General features: G+C 34.2%; 1 protein-coding gene across 1 annotated transcript in view; it reads left to right on the forward strand.

The window, feature by feature from the left end:
* SEMA3A (sema domain, immunoglobulin domain (Ig), short basic domain, secreted, (semaphorin) 3A) overlaps nucleotides 1–21572 on the forward strand; it is a 324888-nt gene that overhangs the window by 252217 nt on the left and 51099 nt on the right. The window contains exons 10-12 of the mRNA XM_006834338.1: nucleotides 6150–6294; nucleotides 9699–9918; nucleotides 13533–13624. Coding sequence (XP_006834401.1) covers nucleotides 6150–6294; nucleotides 9699–9918; nucleotides 13533–13624 — 457 coding nt within the window. The remainder of the gene's footprint in view (nucleotides 1–6149; nucleotides 6295–9698; nucleotides 9919–13532; nucleotides 13625–21572) is intronic.

Here is a 21572-nt window from a genome sequence, read left to right on the forward strand (position 1 = left end):
GTTCTGCTGTGCATAATGTCATTATGAGTCAGTACCAACTCGATGGCACCTAACAACAACATACAATATTATGAAAATAGAAATCTGAGTTTTGGCAAGATTTAGTAAGGATCTAAACTAAGGGAGAAAAAAAAATTGCATTAATTTAAAATTTGATGTTTTAATTAAAGCAATTTTCTCTCTAATTCTCACCAATTCATGAAGTGAAATCAAAGCCTGAATATTATTTAATGCAAGCAATTTCACTGACAGACTTCTCTGTCTTTGGCCAGGTTGTTTACTTGATCCACATAGCAGCCTAGTTCAGTCCTGCATGTGGCTCTTGGACTTCCATTACTAGCTAGTCCACATATAGATGCCTAAAAATTTTTTTCTACACACATCTCTGTAACTGAAGTAGAAATTTACAGGGTTAGGGATAGTTGATTATTTACAAATGAAGCTATCACATTTATTTTTGATACTTAAAAAAAATCTTCACTATGGTCTTTAACCATCACTTGTCTGTTAGTCATTTTGTGGTGGCTTGCTTTTTGCTGTAATGCTGGAATGTATTCACCAGTATTTTAAATACCAGGAGGATCGCCCATGGTTAACAGGTTCCAGCAGAGCTTCCAGACTTAGACTGACTAGAAAAAAGGAGATGCTGATAAATTCTGAATGGTTAGCCACTGAAAACTTTAGCAATAACAGTAGAACATTGTCAGATAGAGTTTCAGTAAATGAAAACATTATGGATAGCAGCAGATCATTGTCAGATGTAGTGCTCAAAGATGATCCCCTCCAGTGAAGGCACTCAAAATACAACTGAGGAAGAGCTACCTCCTTAAAGTAGAATTGGTCATAGTGACACAAATAGGGTTTAACTTTCCACACCTTCATTTGCTGGTGGGGCACAACTTAAAATGAGGAGAAACAGCTGCAAATATCCATTAGTAATCAGAAAAAGCAATGTATTAAGTACTGATCTAGGAAAATTGGAAGTTGTCAAAATGAAATGGAATGAATACAATTCATGTCCTGGGCATTAATGAGCTGAAATACACTGACATTGGCCATTTTGAATCTGACAATCATATGATTTACTATGCCAGGTATAACAAATTGAAGAGTAATGGTGTCATTCATTGTCAGAAAGAACATTGCAAGATCTATCTTGATGTACAATGATGTCTTTGGTAGGACAATATCCATACACCTACAAGGAAAACCAGACTCATGGTATGGCACCGTAGGATCAGCACTGGACTGTGAACCACAAGGTGAGCAGTTCAAACCCACCAGCTGCTCCTTGGAAACCCTATACAGGGGCACTATGAGTCAGAACTGACTTGACAGTATGTAACAACAATACAAGGAAAACCAGTTAATACCACTATTATTCACATAAACTACCAACAACTAAAGCCAGTGATAATGCAAATGGAAAATTCAGTCTGAAATCGATCAAACATGCAACCAAGATTCATTGATAATTACTTGTGAATGGAATGGGAAGTTCGAAACAAACAGGAAGGATCAGTTGCTGTACAAAATGAGCTTGGTGGTAAAAATGATATGGGCGACCGCATGATAGAATATTACAAGAATACCTTTTTTTAAACAGCATAAAAGGTGATTATACATATGGATTGGCAGTTCAAACACACCAGATGCTCATCAGAAACCCTATACAGCATGACTCTGAGTCAGAACCAACTTGTCAGCAATTAACAACAACAAACATATAGACTTTACCAGATGGAATACACAGGAATCAAATTGACTACATCTGTGGGAAGAGACAGTGAATAAGCTAAATCTCATCAGCCAAAACAAGGTCAGGGAGACCGGGGGCAGGCTTGCAGCGTATACCCTTTGGTTGGCTGATGACGCATGGAGGGGATTGTAACCATGGCAATGAAATGATATACAATAGAATGAATGTAAAACTAATGTTCTCCCATGTAAACATAATTCACAAAAAAACATTTAAAAAAAGGTGAGGGCAGAGTGTGGAATGAACCATCTATTACTCAAATGCAAGTTCAGGCTGAAGCTGATGAAAATTAAAGCAAATTCACAAGAACCAAACCATGACCTTGAATATATCGCACTTGAATTTAGAGATCATCTGAAGAACAGATTTGATGCACTAAACATTAATAAGAGAAGACCACAAGAGTTGTGGGATGGCATCAACAACATTATATAGGAAGAAAGCTAAAGGTAAGTTAAAAGACAAAAAAGAAAGAAAAGACCAAAATGAATATCAGAAAGGACTCTGAAACTTGCTCTTAAATTAAAGTGCTTGGAAGAAATGATGAGGTCAAAGAGCTGAACAGAAAATTTCAAAGGGCAGCTCAAGAAGACAAAGTCAATTATTATAATGAAAATTGCAAAAACCTGGAGTTAGAAGACCAAAAGAAAAAACACTCAGCATTTGTCAAGCTGATAGAACTGAAGAAAAAATTCAAGCCTTAGGTTGTAATACTGAAGGATACTATGAGCAAAATATTGAATGATGCAGAAAGTATCAAAAGAAGATGGAAGGAATACACAGTCACCTTACTGAAAAGAAATGTTAGATTTCAAGAGGTATCATATGATCAAGAGCCAATGGTACTGAGTTACGAAACACTGAAGGCAATGACAAAAATCAAGACTCAAGGAACTGATGGAATACAAATTTAAATCTTTCGACAAACTGATGCAGCATGGGAGGTACCCACTCATCTATGCCAAGAAATTTGGATGAAAGCTGCCTGGCTAACCAATTGAAAGAACTCATATTTGTTACCATTCTAAAGAAAGGTAACCCAACAGAATGTGGAAATCATCGAATATCCTTAATATCACATGCAATAAAATTTTGCCCAAGATATTTCAAAAACTGTTGCAACAGTACATTGATAGATGTTTTTGTTGTTTTTAAGTGCCGTCAAGTCAGTTCCAACTTACAGTTACCTGTGTAGGGTTTCTGAGAGCTGGTGAATTTGAACTACTGACCTTGTGGTTCAAACTGACACTGTGGTCCAGTGCTTATCCTACACTGCTATACCAGGACATGGACAGATAACTGTCAGAAACTCCAGCTGGATTCAGAAGAAGATATAGAACTATATCTGAAATCATTGCTGATGTCAGAAGGATCTTGCCTGAAAGTAGAGAATATGTGTGCTTGTGCTTCATTGATTATGCAAAAGCTTTCAAACTATAAAAAATCATGAATAACAGTGTGAAACAATGGGTACTCCAAAACATTTAATTGTGCTCATGAGGAACTTGTAATCAGGAGGGAATTGTTAGAACAGAACAGCAGGATACTGAATGATTTAAAATCAGAAAGGTTTGTGCCAGGGTTGTATGCTTTCACCATGCTTATTCAGTTAGTATGCTAAGCCGATGATCTGAGAAACTGACCGAATGCATGGCAACTAACAACAACAACATAGTATGCAAAATGTATTGATGATCAATTTTAAGGTTTTTAAAGTCAGTAAATAAAACCCCACTCTTTGTTTTTCATTATTGTTACTTTTTGTTTTTTGAAATTCCACTTTATATTGTATTATAGTTGACTTTTTAAAATAACCATAGGGAAAAAAATCAATATACATAACACACACAAAACAAGACACCCATAATTCTGAGTACTTAATCAACACCAGGTTTTATCCTTTTTTATTTGCACATAAATCTCAGTCTTAAACGTTCACTCCTTTCCATCTGTCTGTTCTCCTCTTTTTCATTTCCCCTTCTTCTCCCCTCCCCCTCCTTTCTAAGGCTGCAAGATATTGTGATAGCATAAAGAAAAATATTAACTGCAGTATGAACACAGTTTATTCTGTAAATACTAAGGTCACTATAAATTGATTGAAAATGTTTTTGCTTATTAGAAACATAATATGTAAATATTAAGAAACTCATATTAATTTTCCCATACCCAAAGTTTCTTCCCCTATTGTATAAAAATAGAATGGCAAGTAAAATAAAAAATGGAAGGGTCAAATTTTACAAATATTAATCTGCTTCTTTAAGCAGCACTGGTAACATAGTGGGTTATGACTTGTGCTGCTCTGGGTTCAACTGTTCATGGGAGAAAGATGATACTTTCTGCTTCTGCAATGATGTATAGCCTCCCAAATCCTATCCATGGTCAATGACTATGTGCTTACTATCCAGGGTCTGTGGTTGTATGCTATGACTCCATGACACATCACCCCAAAATCCACTACAATCCACTTCTTCATTGTTTAGTACAGTAGTTCTTAGACTTGAGTGTACATCAGAATGACCTGGAGAGCTTGTTAAAATCCAAATTGTTGGACGTGGCTCCCCAGAACTTGGAATTCAGCAGAAATTAGATTGGGCCTGAGAGCTGCATTTCTAACAAGTTTATAGGTGATGTTCATGATATTGGTCTAGGGCACCACACTTTTAAGAACCACTGAGTTAATGGACAAAATGATTTATAATATCTATTTTAATGAAGTAGATGTTTATTGGGTAAGTCTTTACAACAAAACCATTATTGTCAAATCCTTCATTCATAACTGATTCCATCTCTATATAAGCAAAGTGTTTAAAAATGGAAAATTGACAAGTAACATAAAGATTATAAAGTGGTTTGTATTAAATAAGTCTTAATTTTTGTGTATTCTCTTTGGATGATACTGTTTTTAAATTCTCTATATACTTATTGAGGTTATGTTAACACTTTGTGTTAAGTGGCCCGCAAACTACAACAGATGTCGCAAGAGAAGTGAGGCATGATCCTACCCTCATGAAGCTTGCAGTCTAGCAGACATTGCCCCTATTCAGAAGTTTCCAGTAATAAAATCTTAGAAACACTTGATTTTTATTTGGGTGGCTTTATTTATGATTTCCTGAGGAGAAAGATCATTTATATGATAAGCATTCCATATTTTAAATGTGCACAGCTGTTTTGTAGCTTTAGATTCCACTCTAAAGCAAAACAAAAAGGAAAACCGTGGCAACTCAGTGGCAAACTTCCAGTTGCTTCAATTACCTGATTTTTATCTAACAAAATGATAGGTACAGATTCTGTAATTTTTCCATGTCTACTAGAGTAGTAGGGACCATAGGTAGGATAAGCACTGGACCTCAAGGTTGGTTTGAACCACAAGGTCAATGGTTCAAATTCACCAGCTGCTCCTCAGAACCCTATACTACTGGGTCACAATGAGCAGGAACTAACTCGACGGTACTTGTAACAACAACAACAACAACACTACAGTACAATGTGTTGTTGTTAAGTACCGAGGAGTCGGTGGCGACTCATAGTGATCCTACACAGGGTTTCCAAGGCTGCAAATCTTTACGGGAGCAGAACGCCTCATCTTTCTCCCGTGGAACAGCTGGTGGTTTCGAGTTGCCGACCTTGAGGTTAGCAGCCCGATTCTACTAGAGCTACTAACTAAAACAATTTTCTCTGTTGGAAAGAGATGATTTTAATACTTTTACAAAAATCAAACTCTGGGAGATAAAAATAATATAATCATTTGATATTGACTTCATTTTCTATACTAGTTTCGACTTACAAAATGTCTCTTTAAACAGTTTTACTTCTTCAAAATTTCCACTAGTTTCAATAATGATGTTTGCAGTCTTAACACACTACCAAAATTTATATTTTAATTTCTATGTACCAAAATAAAATGTTAGCTTTCGTAAGCTTTCATATGAGGAGACTGTGGGAAAACTCCATTATAATTTTGTTCTATTTTCCATGGACTTTCTAAGCCCCCTGTGTTTTTCCTACTAAAATTTAATAGTCTGTGTACAATATGGATGTATATATATTCTATGAATACTGAAGACAGTTTCACTCATGGTAAGTGAAAAACCATAAATTATGAGAAATCATAAATTGTTTTCTTGTTTGTTTACATGTGACTAAAAAGATAGATCTTGCCATCTATTAAGATTAAGATACCATTGAGATTATAGCCAATAAAGCCTATGGGACATATAGGGTCATCATAAATTGGAACTGACTTGATAGTAAATAACAACAACAAATCCCAGACACTAACTGAAATTGCTTAGACTTGATATTCACGTTCTGAAATTCAATAGCTGAAATAGTATAAATAGTATAAACCCATGTAAAAAACCGTAATGCCTGTGTTTACTCTCTTTGTTAGTAACATCTTCAAGGGATCAGCAGTGTGTATGTACAGCATGAGTGACGTGAGAAGGGTGTTCCTTGGTCCCTATGCCCACAGGGATGGTCCTAACTATCAGTGGGTGCCTTATCAAGGAAGAGTCCCCTACCCACGACCAGGAACTGTAAGTGATCTAGGTGTTTAAAATATGAAATAAATAGATTTCTGAACAATGTGGGAAAAAATAGGTTCTAAATGGACTTTAAATACAGAAAAGGTAGAACATTCTAAGACTATGTAACTGAGAGGCAAGTATTTCCTGCCATGGAATTTTTTACAGTGCCTAAATTCAGTGCTTACAATCTGTTAAAGCTCATATTTTTGAGAGATAATTAGAAACGGAATAGTTGACTTCATGTTTTAGACAATATATTTATATATAGAGAGAGTCCTGATGTGCAGCTATGGGTTAATGCACTGGACCACAAAGTCAGTTTAAACTGTAAGGTTGGTAGTTCAAGGGGACCAGCTGCTCCTTGGAAACCCTATAAATGCTGTAAGTTGGATTCAACTCAAAGGCACTTAACAACTATATATATATATATATATATATATATATATATACACATAGAGATTACGTAGTGGTTACGAATCGGGCTGTGAGCCTCAAGGTCAGCAGTTCGAAACTACCAGCTGTTCCATGGGAGAAAGATGAGGCTTTCTGCTCCCGTAAAGATTTCCAGCCTCGGAAACCCTGTACAGGGTCACTATGAGTCAGAACTGACTCTACAGCACATAACAACAACAACATATATACATATGTATATATATGCTGTTACTTTGGATTCGCTTTCTGCATACACACACATATACACACATGTGGGGGCACTCTTGACAGGTATTCTCAAAGGACACAGGACAATCATGGGCTTTTATGAAGAAGTTTTAAGAAAATTATAAAGGACATTGATGAGAAAAAAGCCAGCAAAAGTGTACTGAGTAATTTCTTTGCATTACAAGACTGCACCTGCTCATTTTTCAAGGGTAGCAAGGACTATCCTATCAGAATATCATTGATAAACCATATCCCATCCACCCTACATCACTGATGTTGCTCCTCCAGATTTTTTTGTTCCCCAAACTGAAAGAACATCTAAAAAGAACATGATTTGGATTCCTTGAGGATGCCAAAACAGTTGTTTTATGTGGTATAAAATGAAGAGTGGAGAATTATTGGGGGAAGGTTTAGAGAGATGGAAACAGTGCCTTCAGAAGTATATTTGTTGTCCAGTCAGTTCAGACTCATAGCTACCTTGTATAGGGTTTCCAAGGAGTGACTTTTTAGGCTTATTCTACAGTACCATACCTGAAGTATATTGTGTTGTTAAGTGTCATCATCAAGTTGGTTCTAACCTATAGCGGTCTTGTATAGGGTTTCTGAGGAGTGCCTGCTAAGCTTGAAATGCCGACCTTGAGGTTCAAACTGACTTTTCAGTCCAGCAAATTAACTTAGAGTCACACCAGAACCCCTGCATATTTATATATACACAATTGTAGGAGCAAACAAGTCTGTAATCTGTAGAGCAGGAGCAAGCTAGAAAGTCAAGCAAGTATTAGCAATGCATTTTTGAGTCCAACGTTTTTAGGGCAAGCAGTAGGCTGGCTTCAATGTTACAGTCTTGGACAGATTTCCTCCTCTGTAAATCCTCAGTTTTTCCTCCTAAGGCCTTCAGCTGATTCAAAGAGGCCCATCTGCATTATGGAGAATTGTAGATATTTACCACATCTACAAAGTACTTTACAGCAATATCAAGACTAGTGTTTGACTAAACTGGGGATTGCAGTCTAGCCAAATTGACACATAAAATTACCATCACATGTTTCGGTTTCCAATTTGGTATACAGATATTTGATAATTTTATAACATGAACTATATAATTATGTAATTTTCTTTAAATAAACTAAAGTCATTTAATCCTGTATTACTATAATGTGTGTGTGTATAAACACACACATGTATTGCTCTCCCCATTTAAAAAGTTTTATTTGTTTCATGTCTCATGAATTATTAATGATCTATATGGTGCTGTGGGCTAATGGGTTAGACTGTAAAATCTTTTGAACTGCAAGGTTGGTGGTTCAAGCTCATCCGCTGCTCCTTGGAAACTCTATACAAGGTCGCTTGGGTCTGAATTGACTCAACGGCACTTAACAACACAACATATCAAGATAATGCCAATGACAATTGATTTCTCCTTCTCCTCTTGTACAATCAGGAACCCCTCTTCATTACATTTTTACCTCCCAAGTTCTTATGTTAAAAGCAGAAATAACTGATGTATAACATGAAAAGTAAGAGATGGGCGATATTGTACTGTATACATCATAAGCAAATGTAGTGGAAAGAGGAACAATGACATCTGACTTGACTAATTTGTGTTTTATTATTTTCTATGGAACATTTACATCCCAGAGGTCACAGTATGCCAATGCTCAGTAGTGGTGCATCCTTTCTGTTCATCTGTGGCCATAATCTGGTTGGCTTGGAAATGATGTGCATTTAGATTGGCTAGTTTCTATGCCATGCTGGTCGCTAAACACTTGGCATAATATGCCTGCTTGTCCCTAAAGTTATCTTAGTTATTAAAAGTCATTGTTGCTGTTGTATTGTGAATTGTTGTCAAGTCGGTTCTGACCCATAGGGACCCTGTATAGGGTTTCCTAGGAGTAGCTGGTGAGCTTGAACCGCCAACCTTGCAGTTCAAATGGCTTTGCAGTCTGGCGCATTAACCCAGAGTGACACATCAGGACCCCTTGATGATGCTTTATTCAGCATTTATGTTAGCAACAAAAGAATAATAGCTTTAAAATTATATTTAAATTTTAATTTATATAGTTTTAGGAAAGGATTTGTATTTTAGCACAATGATGTAGGGAAAAAAACAACAACAACTGTGTCTAAGAAGAGTAATCTGAGATACTCTAATCTACTGATTACATACATTTATAGAAGTAGTAGCACGATCCCCGGTGGTACACTGGGCTACTAGCTGAATGGTCAGAAGTTCACACCCCCCAGTTGTTCTTTCGGAGAAAAATTTGTCAGTCTGTGTAATAAAGAGGACAGTCTTGGAAACCCTATGGTGACAATTCTGCCCTATCCTATAAGGTTGTTATGAGTTAGAATTAACTTGATGGTAGTGAGTTTGATTTGGGATAGATACTAGTAACTATTTCATTCATAATCTCAAGTGATCATCTAACACATATATAAAACAAGGACAGTGCCACTAATAAAAGCAACAAAATTTTCCTATTGCCTTAATTTTTAGATGCATTTAATTTTTTTTTTTTATAAATAGTGCATAACCAAGTCCGATTCAAATAAACAGCATTTAGGAAATACACTATATAATAAATTACCAATTTAAATAACATTGCTATTTTTTAATTTATCACTTACCTAACTTTAACACATAATTTCAAGTAAAAGAATTCCTAGACTACTTAGGCCCTATACCATTATATAATTTATAGTCTTATTCATTTGAGCTTAATAAAAATTATTTCTCTCTTCTATCCTAATAGTGTCCCAGTAAAACATTTGGTGGATTTGACTCTACAAAGGACCTCCCTGATGATGTTATAACATTTGCAAGAAGTCATCCAGCCATGTACAATCCAGTGTTTCCTATTAATAACCGCCCAATAATGATCAAAACAGATGTAAATTATCAGTTCACACAAATTGTAGTAGATCGTGTGGATGCAGAAGACGGCCAATATGATGTCATGTTTATTGGAACAGGTAAGTTTTTTAGCTTTAACGTTGAATTTACTTTTAGAATACTATGTTTCGCTGATTAAGGAGAATAACAACCTAAGACAATTTTATAGCCACTCTCAAGGTGTAATTAGCTTCTGACAAATGACTGAAAAAAAACCCTAAACATTCTACCATTACAACTGTGTTCTTTTTATAAGGCAAGATGACATATATTAATTTAAAATAAATATCCTTTTCAGCCAGAAGTTGATAAATGTAATCAGGTAAAGGTAATGATTAGTAGAAGAATCAATGACCATAATTGAATCATAACTCTTTTCTGGTCAGTGGCTTTTTAGGACAAAGATATATAGAGCAAAACTATGCTTGAACTTTCCAAGACATTCAATAATGGTTCCAGAATATATTAAAGCTAAATTAATTATAAGAACTTTAAAAGTACTATTGGATGCAAAACTTGTTCTTCTTATCTGCTAGTCAGTGGGGGAAATTTCCCTGGGATAAGCAACAAAATTGGCTCAAGGAATATCTAATATGTTTTAGATGCATTGATGTAGAAATTTAACAACATATGTCTACTAATTCCATGATTAGAAACATACTATTTGCCAACTAAGTTTAAGAATGAATTCAACTATTACTAGGACATGCTATTTTATTTTTCTCATTCTCCCTTTAATAACATTACTATGTTTTAAGGTACTAGTTACAAACCTGAAACTTGCTACTTAGGGTCAAATTCCAAGGTAATAAATTCCTAGGCTCCATTAAGGTTGTTAACTGACATAAATCAATGAGAAACAAAGTGAGTGCTCCACTGAAACCTTGTATAATAACATTTGTTTTCCCTTGGTGGGAAACAGACAAAAAATTACATTAAACACAGGGAAATAACAAATATTCAGTAAGAGATTTTAAAACTAAAAGCTTTATAAAGAAATTGTGAAATACTTATGTTATCAGGTGAAATGGTGTCAGATTTGGAGCAATACATTGCAGTCTACCTTTATGAGTGAGAAAATTTGTCTATCAAATAAAAGATTCCCAATGAGACTCAGGGTCCATTCACGTAAAATATTATAAAAGTCAATGAATTGGAGAATCAACTTCTGGTTATAAATTTCTTTAGAAAATATTTGACAGAATACCCTTAAATAAGTATGAATGTACCCTTTAATGTCAGACTATAATTAAACAGTAATTAAGTTTGTTCAATAATGTGACACTTTTCCCTCATTTGCCTTTTTTTCTCCCCTGGCTTAAAGTTGTTGAAAAGTCCTTCACTCATTGTCAGTTCAACAAAAGCTTGCTTCCGCTTATTTGACCAAAGAAACCCAATCATGAGCTTTTAATTCCTCTTGGACACAGTCTGTCTTTAAAGGCACCGATGTCATGAGCATGCTGAATATCTTAATGATACGGATGGCTGTCCGTCAGTACAAACCAGGGTCATCTGTCAGCAAAGTAAATTGATTGCAGTAATTTTATCTTTTAACTAAGTTGCACAACATGGTATATTGATCCTAGATGAGTAATCTGATTCAATTTGTGTGAAATTGTTTGAAATACTACTCAGTAAAACTTGATCCAGAGCACAGATAAAGCTGTGTTTGGGTACTAGAGACCTGATCAGAGACACTAAGTAAATTAACATAAATTACCTTTAATCTTTGGTGTTTTGATAGTCTAAGGTCCTGTAAACATAGAAGGATCCTCTTAAAAGGGGACTTTTTTTTTTCAACTTTATAAACTGCCAAATCTTTTTGATCTGGTGTAGGACATCATATGAGTTCCTTGAAAATGACTATCAATGATATGAATTAAAGTATTTTTTTCTGAGTAATTTATTTGTTAGTGGCAAGATTTTCTTCCCAAGTAGTCTATTAAAAATGAACCAATTTAAGATAAAAATAATTGATCAAGTTTTGTCAGAATTGGGATGTTGAAGATTCAAAATTTTGAATAATGCCCTGTTCTTTATTCTTTCAAAGAAGAAAAACATACCTATAAACACTAGAAAATGAATATCTTCTGAATGCAAATTAGAGTGAAAATGGCAGCTCTTGTCATTAAAGCAATTTGCCTGTTTAACAATGAAAATTGTTAGATTAAAAAAAAGAATGCATGGAATCTATTAAATGCATTTAATGAAATTATTTAAATGATTTTTCTGTTTCTGGAATTTTAAATTTTGTATTACTCTAAAGTTGCTTAACCAATGTGTATAATATTGAAATGCAATGGCAACTCATAGCAATAAGTAATTCCACACATTTATTTTGAGAAATCAGGTTTTTGTCATCCATCATATAATAGTCATTGAGTTATCTTTCCAAACCCACTGCCATCAGATTGATTCTGACTCACCGGGACCCTCTTGGATAGGGTTTCTGAGGCTGTGAGTCTTTTCTAGAGTAGACAACCTCATCCTTCTCCCATGGAGTGACTGGTGAGTTTAAATGGTCCACTTTGTGTTTGGAAGCCAGATGCTTAACCCACTGTACCACAAGGATGCCTGGAGCTATTTTTGTTGTTGCTAAGTGTAGTCAAGTTGTTCAGACTCGTAGCCACCCTCGTATAGGATTCCTGAGAAGCTGGTGGTAGGTTAAAACTGCTTAGCTTGTGGTTAGCATTCCAGCGCTTATCCAACAGCACCACATAAACACTTCTATAAATTGATATGGGAGCCCTGGTGTGGTGCTGTAGGACAAGTATTGGACGGTTAATTGCAAGGTTGGTGGTTCAAACCTACCAGCTGCTCCTTGGAAACCCTATAGAGGTTCCCTATGAGTTAGAACCAACTAAACAGCATGTAACAATTTAAAAACAAAATTGATATGAGGCGCGTGGGTGGCACAGTGGTTAAGGTGCTTGACTGCTAACTTAAAGGTCTGCAGTTCAAACCCACCAGCTGCTCCATGGGAGAAAAATGTATTCGTCTGCTTTTCTAAACTTTTACAGCATTGGAAAGTTTATGGGGTAGTTCTACTCTGTCCAATAGGGTACTGAGTTGGAATCAGTTAGACAGAAGTGGGTTTAGTTTGGGGAGTTTTTTCTTTCATTTTACTTTTAAAGTTGACATGAGGATGAACAGCCAGTGTTCTTAAATTCTTATTTTATTTCTTGACATTTTACTTTTGTTTTGACCTGAATTTTTTTTAATTTGCATTTTACTTCCCCATATAGTGTTCATAGTTTTACCCTGATTTATAATAAAAAAGCTGTCATGTTGAACTGGTATTATATTTAGTTGTTTTTGTTTTTGTTCTTTTCCCAAGACATGTGATAATTAAAGGGAATTTTTTTAAACTATTGAAGCAGTTTTTTAAATCTAGCATATCTCTGTACTGTTTGTTACATTAAAAAATATATATCTGTTCAGGATAAAGCTTTCTTCAAAGCTTAACATATTTCTAAAAATCCATTTCTTTTGATTCTACCAGTAAAAGCGGTCTAAACACATGAAATACATTTAAATATGTATTTTACTAATGTTGTGGCAAAACTGTATTACAAGGAAGATTGAAATAAAAATAGTCTTTTGAACAAAAAATTATTTTATCTATTAACATTAAACTCTGGTCAGATCTATTAAATTGTCCTCTTCTGCCACCTCTACCCTCTTTCTTTCAAAGATGTTGGAACCGTTCTTAAAGTAGTTTCAATTCCTAAGGAGACTTGGCATGATTTAGAAGAAGTTTTGCTGGAAGAAATGACAGTTTTTCGGGTGAGTGCTGCTTAATTTCAGGTGTCCAGAAGTTCAGTTGTATGTCTTTCCCTCAGGACAGCTGCTCACTGAAGTTGGTATGGACAAGTAGTCTAGCATACTCTTCTAATTAGCTTGTCAATTACAAAGCCAGACACTAGTCAAAATAAACTTTCAATGCTAGTTAAATATAAATATGTAAAGAAATATACTCTTGGCTCATATTTTGTTTTCTCAATGATAAAATTTATGATTTATATTTTATATCATTTATTTAAATTACCTCAGTTAACAAACTATTTCCCCCCTAAAACCTACTCTTTAATACTTTATGCTGTAATAAGGATGAAATGTAATTTTTTCTGAAAGTATTAAGGAAGATGCATTCAGAATGATGGGAAAGGAGACATTTCAAACAGTTTTTGCTTACTCCTAAATTATCATGTTTTCTTTAAAAAGCTTTTTTTTTTTTTAGCAGAAGAATAATGTCTTATATTTCCCAATACCAAATTTTGTAATAGATTAAAATCTATAGACTTCAAAATGTGCAGCTATGTGTCCCTCTTTCCTGAAACATGGACTGTCACATTCATGGCCCAGGGTTGAAAGTGGATGTGGGAAGATATAGGGTGACGTGAAAATGGTGTAGCATAGACGACAGTATCTTGTGTGCCTTTTAAAAACCTAGCAACTAAAAATAGTTTGAATTAAAGAGCATTTTGATATGAATTTTATATGAGATGACAAGAATGTTTTTAAAGGTTATTTTTAAATTTTAATGAAAGAATAAAGCAAACACATATAGACAATTTTAACTTCAAAACAGACTGGAATTAGAATGATTTGGTGGAACAAGCAATAAGAAAACCTTATATCTAGTATCACAATTTCTATGGTCTCCTTTAATCTCCAGGTAGCGCAGATACAAGTATAAGTCAAAAAGTGTTACTACAAAATCATAGAAACCTTGATTAAACAAAAACCTCTTATGTTAAGCTATTTTATTTCCTCCCTTTAGGCCTATATACTTCTAAAGGGGGTTTTTCCATCTCTCTAACTCTCACCCAAAGAATTCTATACTCTGCAATTTACATCACGTCAAAATGGCAATTTTATCATATGCAAGGGACCCAAATCATGTTAAATGTTCTTTGAGTTTTGGGAACCAAAAATCTGAAGAGGCCAGATCAGGACTATGGGGTGAATGGGTAAGGTTTCCCAATGAAATTTTCATAGCACAACTCTTGTTACACGTGAACAATCAGCAGAGGCATTGTCATGGTGAGAAAACAAAAAAAAATCTTGGCACAACTTTCCTGACCATTTCTCACCAATGCAGTTTTCAGATTTCTTAAAACTTCACTTAGGCACAATAAGCCTCATGTGTCCTGTGTCCATCGAGGAAATTGAACAAGATTTGTTGCTGCTGTTGAGTGCCATTAATTCAGTTCTAACTCGTAGTGACTTTATATAAGTTTCTGAGCAGCAGCTGGTGGGTTTGAACTCCTGACATTGAGGTTAGCAGTCCAGTCCTTACCCTACAATGCCACACCAGGACTTGGTTTTCCAAAAAACAATTCTATAATCTTTTGAGTGGAATTCTTTATCTAAATTGAACTGGCCCAGCAGATCCCCTCAGTAACCACTGTTTTGATTGGACCTTTTTTTAATGAGGGCATTCAAATAAGTATAAGACAAATGTCTGAGAGAACTTGATTGCAAACAGCCATTGATCTGATCGAAAAGACGCGTTAAAAGCACTCTTTGTTTGAAATAAACTCATTCATGTGTGAACCTTTTTAGCAAAACTTTTTTACTTACCATTGAACTTTATATGTAAAAGAAATTGGTGGCTTTAAATTTCTTTCAGTCAAATTAGTAATTTAATGGTAAGAAAAATCTCCCCAACAGTTCTTAGTCCCATATTTCTATATTAGTTTTCTAACCTAATGGGACTCTAGCTAATTACAGAATAACAGTTTGAAGAGAAAATGAAGTAAAATATGACAACTGAAAAAGGAAAAAGTATAGAGTTTAAGCCCTTCCTTGGAATCTATCCATATTTAAGATGAGTTACCAGAGTAAAAGGATTCCTAGTGTGGTATTGTAGGATCAGCTCTGGACTTCGAACCACAAGTTCCTATTTCCAAACCCATCAGCTGCTCCTCGGAAACCTTATATATGATTGTTATGAGTCCAAACTGACTTTGCGGCATTTAACAACAATAACCAGAGTGTAAAGAAGTGAAACTGAAGCCAGTAACAAGTTATCTTTTTGTTTATGCCCATAATAGTCTCTATTTAGAAAACAAACTACCAATTATATGTATTTGAATGTTTATAGTAACACCATTGTTGCAAAAGAAATTACAGCAGATACTAAAGTATCATGTTATATTTAAGATTTTTTTTTCTAGACAGTCCTATTATTATATTTGCCAATTTGCTCCTTTGTATATATTCTTCCAGTTGTCATGTATTATTAAAACATAGTTTATTCATTAATTCATCTGTAAACAAAACCATATTAGTTCCTACCATGGTCTTGGCACAATGCTAATTCTTGGTAATACAGAGATGAGAGTTACAGACATGGTCCCTGACTGCATTCAATTTACAGAGTTTTATATGTTACTTATATACTTCCTGATTTCGAGGACATAATATATTATTTATGATTATAATTAGATACCCTTTAATAGAATTTCATATCTTCCCATTTAAAGAGAAATGTTTGTTCCTTTTTAAACATTTGTTCCAGAAATTGCCTAATTTTGTAGATGATACCATAGTCTAGACAACTTTCATTCCTAGTATCACTCAAATTTCAAGTTTATGAGCATTTTTCATTAGTACATTAATAAAATATTTAATTTGAAAAAGTGTTATTTAAATCACTTTTAATAAAATCATAATCTGCTTAAAGTCAACAATATTTCAAACACAAGTATTTAATATATAAGATTCATCATTTTCTAAAGAAATACACACCAAATTATACTTATGATAACTAATAAGTGACATGTGGTATTTAAGATACCATGGCAATTGGTCTTGATTGGTTTCTAACAATTACTGATGAAGATCAAAGATTCCAGACCTCTGTATGGATTACACCTCAAAATAAAGAAAACAAAAATCCTCACAACTGGATCAATATGCAATGCCACGATAAACAGAGAAATGATTGACTATGTCAAGGATTTTATTTTACTTGGCTCCATAATCAACTGCCATGGAAGCAGCAGTCAAGACATCTAAACAGCATATTGCACAGGGCAAGTCTGCTGCAAAAGAAATCTTTACAGTGTTAAAAACAAATATGTCACTTTGAAGACTAAAGTGCACGTGATCCAACCCATGATCTTTTTAATTACCTCAAATAAAAACTGCACAATAAGTAAGTAAAACTGGAGAATTGATGCCTTTGAATTATGGTATTTGTGAAGAGTTTTGAATATACCATAGGTTGCTAACAGAAAAAAAAAACACATCTGTCTTGGAAGAAAAACAGCCAGAATGCGCCTTAGAAGCGAGACTGGTAAGACTTTCCTCTCATGTACTTTGGACATGGTATCACAAGAGACCAGATCCTGGAAAAGGACATCATGCCTGGCAAAGTGAATGGTCAGTGAAAATGAGGAAGGTTCTCAACAAGATGGATTGACACAGTAGCTGCAAGAGTGGGTCCTAACATAGCAATGATTAAGAGGATGGTACAGGACTAGGCCATTTTTCAACTCATACTGACCCTATGTAGTTGTGTATATTACTTCAGAATATTACCTATTTATACTTTATTGTTGTTAGGTACCATTGTGTCTGTTCCAACTCATAATGACTCTACATTTCATAGAGTTGGAACCAAGTTGATAGTACCTAAAAATAGCAAGTAAATATAAATAAATAATATTGAATTGATATGGAAATGATTGTTTATGAGTCCATAATTTTATAAAAGGATTGCAGCATAGAACTCATCTCTTTCCATAAATCCATGTTCCAGTTGTCTTCCATAATCTCAGCCATGCACTCTTGTCATTATTACTTCTTTGGCACTCAAGTAGACAAAACATATTTGGGCAGAGTTTAGAGAAATATTTACTTTCAACATTCTATTCTATCAGGCAAAGTTCATACATATATTGTGGTTCAGCAATTGGAATATTTCACTGTCAAACTTTGTTTAATTTTGCAGTGGGAGAAAAAAACACAACACATTAAAGCAATCACCATATACAGTGAAACAAGCAGAGAAGTTCTACAGTTTCTGTGTTTCTAGTTGAGCCTTGAAATTTATTCCATTTAAAGTAAAATAAAATAAATTGTAAAATAAAATTTAAAAGGATCAACCTGAGAAGTATGGTTGTTTGACAAGGTAAATAGTAAAGGGATAAATTTAGGATCACGATGGCAGTATCTGATACTCTTGGATTTTTTTAAAGACATTTAATTTCAACCAACCAGTTAATTTTACCATATCATCTCCATGAGGCCATGTTTATTAAGTGTCCTTGCTAGACTGAATAATCAAACCTCATATAAAATCCTGAATTAAAGCCAGTACTATGTTCATTGCTATCTTGAGGTTGGTTTTAGGAAAACACCCTTGGCTAATCACAGAACATTCCAGCGGTTTTGATTACATCCAAGATACTTCTATTCTGGGTGAAATTGAATCCTAATAAGAGTATAGAAAGAAAAATATACCTTGGTAATAAAAATTTCCATTTTAGAATACAAATTTTAATAGGTAATAAGAGATGAAATAAAATTGGCATTGGTACAGGAGTCTAGAAATGACTTTGAATTGTTGTTAACCATTAAAAATGGCATTAAAGTACTTGTATTCTAAACACAATTCCAAATATAATTTGCAACCATAGATCTGAATTTGAATCACATATACTGTTGTTCTGAAAAGTTGGTTAAAGTCTATTGGGCCTTAATTTCTTCATCTCATGACAGAGATTACTGTATTGATGTGCTTTTGAAATAAATATTACTAAGAAATAAAGTCCTGGTGTGATGCTGTAGTATAAACACTTGACTGCTAACCAAAAAGTAACTGGCTATACCTTGGAAGCTCTATACAGGGTTGCTATGAGTTGGAACTGACTCAATGGCACTTAACAACAGTGACACAATATGCTAGATATTGTTAACAATACACATGAAAATCTTTTGAAATCCTAAAAATTTCACATCTTTATCTTTATAAAAGGCATTTTTAAAAGATAGGAAAACCTACCGTATGCTGATTTTCGCTTTAACTAGCCAGTGTGGAACTTCCTCTCCAGACCAAAGAGGCTCTTACTTTTGAGGCAATCAAGTGTATTACATCAAGTGTGTTGCAGTATTCTTAGCACAATGTGGTTTATTTATAGTCCTATTGACTGCAAAGGATTGCAAGATAACACAGGCATTTTAAACCCAATTTATGCAATATTCCATGAACAGCTGAGCAAACAAATGAAAGAGTTTAATTTTTATTCAAATGTAAAACATAATTGATACTTCCCAAGCCTACTCTATTAACTAATTCTAAGGGAGGGTTCACGGGCTTAGATCAGTGAGCTGTGTACAATTCTCCTGGGATCAGCAGGTTCAAACGCTTTACAAGTGCAAGCGTTTAATAAGAACTAGATTAAAATATCTGAAGGGAAATGGTAAATTGGAGTCATAGAAAATCTTGAAAAGATGCTAAGTTTTTTTTTTTTTTATTTCATTTATACTCGAACATGAGTTAAATTTGCAATTAAAACATATTTCATGAAAAAGTGCTTATGAAGCTACATCTGTCTTAAACAGAAGTGAGAGTCACCACCAGCTCTTTCTCAGAAGAAAACATAGCTCATTTAAATGGATGTCACCATATTATATTGCCTATTAAATTTCAACCACAGGCAGCATGCCGCACATCTTATTTCAAACTCTTTTAATGCCCTGGTCAAAATAAATAAATTAATAAATTTCCTTTACTTAAGGGATTCTAGGATCCTAATTAAAAGATGTTGAAATATAATATAATGCAATGCAGTCTTGTGTCTATTTGTGTCAATATTTATGTTTTACAATTTATGAATTTGTTGTTGTTAGGTGCCATCGAGTCTGTTCCAACTCATAGAGACCTTGTATAGCGTTTTCTGAGGAGTGGCTGGTGAGCTTGAACTGCCGACATTGCAGTTCAAACTGAATTTGTAGTCTAAAGTATTAATCCACAGCGCCACACCAGGACTATAAAACAGTTTGTTTTCATATACATTTGATGTTTTCATGAAAAACATAGTTATTTGACATTGTACATTGTCAACGAACATGAAATGTATTGATTGGTGCTGGTGGTGATGTTGTTAAGTTACCGGGGAGCAACTGGTGAGTTTGAACTATCAATCTTTCAGTTCAAACCAACTTTGCAGTCGAGCACATTAACCCACTGGCACCACTCCAGGACTCTGGAGTATTGATAGTGTCAACTTATTTTTAAGAAATTAGACATCACTAACTTTTAGTCAGTTAACATTAGTTATTAGTTCTTTACCTAAAAAATTCCTTCATTAAAGATTGACTACAAAATTTGTTTCATGCAAGCTTGCATGAAGTTAGATGCTTATATAGCCACATAAATATTTCTCATATGAAACAGTTGGAATTAAAGGGTGAGAAGGAAACATTTCTTCTGTTTTTTTTTTTTGTTTGTTTTGGTTAATTGATTCCAATATTATGAAAATGTAAATGCAATCCTGAGCTTTATCTTTTAAAATTGAAAATCTGTGGCAAATTGTCATCTTGATTTTTAATATTTGATTGTACTAAATTCAAAAGATCCTGTCTCTTTATAGGGAAAATTAGGCCCAGTGGACATTCCTTCCATGGTAGTCTTTATGACTGATAATAATTCCCTTAGAAAAATTATGTATGTTATTAGTTAAGTTATGAAAATGGAAAATTACAGAATGATATTACTCCATTATATTAATTTATATTCTAAATCTGTTATCTCATTTGTGTCTCAGGAAAATTGTCTTAAATTTATTTTAAAAATTCTGCTCTTAGTACAGACTTAAAAGTTTAAAATGGAGTTTTCTAATTGTTCAGAACATTGGAAGTAATTAAATTGATGAGTGATTAAGCTCTACCAGAAAGAGGAGTGGCATTCTAATAAATGAAATAAGAATGGGCAAGGAGAGGTGAACATTTTCAGAATAGTTGAAGGATGGGAAAAGGACTGTGAAAAAGACTAAGAAGAAATATTCAATAAAGGTGTTCAAGTCATAATAGAATTTAAGATGAAATCAAAATTAAATGAATGATCAGCAGTACCGTATAGAACAAAGAAGTCCAGTAACACTAACACAGTAAAAAAGTAAATAGTGCTTTGTAATTTCTGCATCTGAGGATGAACTCACCCATCTAGTTTAAGGGTATAACCTTAGTGCTCAAAGGGGTGAGTAAGCTTAAATGGAAGATGTATAATTAAACATAACTGAGTATAGAATATTTCCATTATTTTCCAATAGACTTTAGCCAAACTAGAAAGACTTTTTAGAAGATTAATGTATTTATCATATCTAAAAATTGAATGGAAGAAAAGAGCATCATGGGGTAAATTGAAGAAATTGAAAGAATTAATTCACTCATTTAATAAATATTTATTGGGAAATTATAACTACCAGACACACAGGTGCTAGAGATGTGTCAATGAACTAAATCGTAAAAATCTCCTTTGCCAAATGAGGAAGACAATCACTATGTGTGATAACTTGGCTGCCCTTCCTCACATCCTTTGTGCCTCACCTCTAATTTTTGCAGTGAGTTTCTCACTTTCTGCCTCTAGGCTTCTCTGAGGGGAGGCAATAGGCAAGTTAAGTGTCGTAGCAAAGGGTGTGGGAGATTTGACATCCCAGGTACAGCCAATGAGGAATGGAAGTCCATGAATCAATACTTCTCTTGGTACACAACTCAGTCA

The sequence above is a fragment of the Chrysochloris asiatica genome, unplaced genomic scaffold (assembly GCF_000296735.1).
Source record: "Chrysochloris asiatica unplaced genomic scaffold, ChrAsi1.0 scaffold00010, whole genome shotgun sequence".
Lineage (NCBI taxonomy): Eukaryota > Metazoa > Chordata > Mammalia > Afrosoricida > Chrysochloridae > Chrysochloris > Chrysochloris asiatica.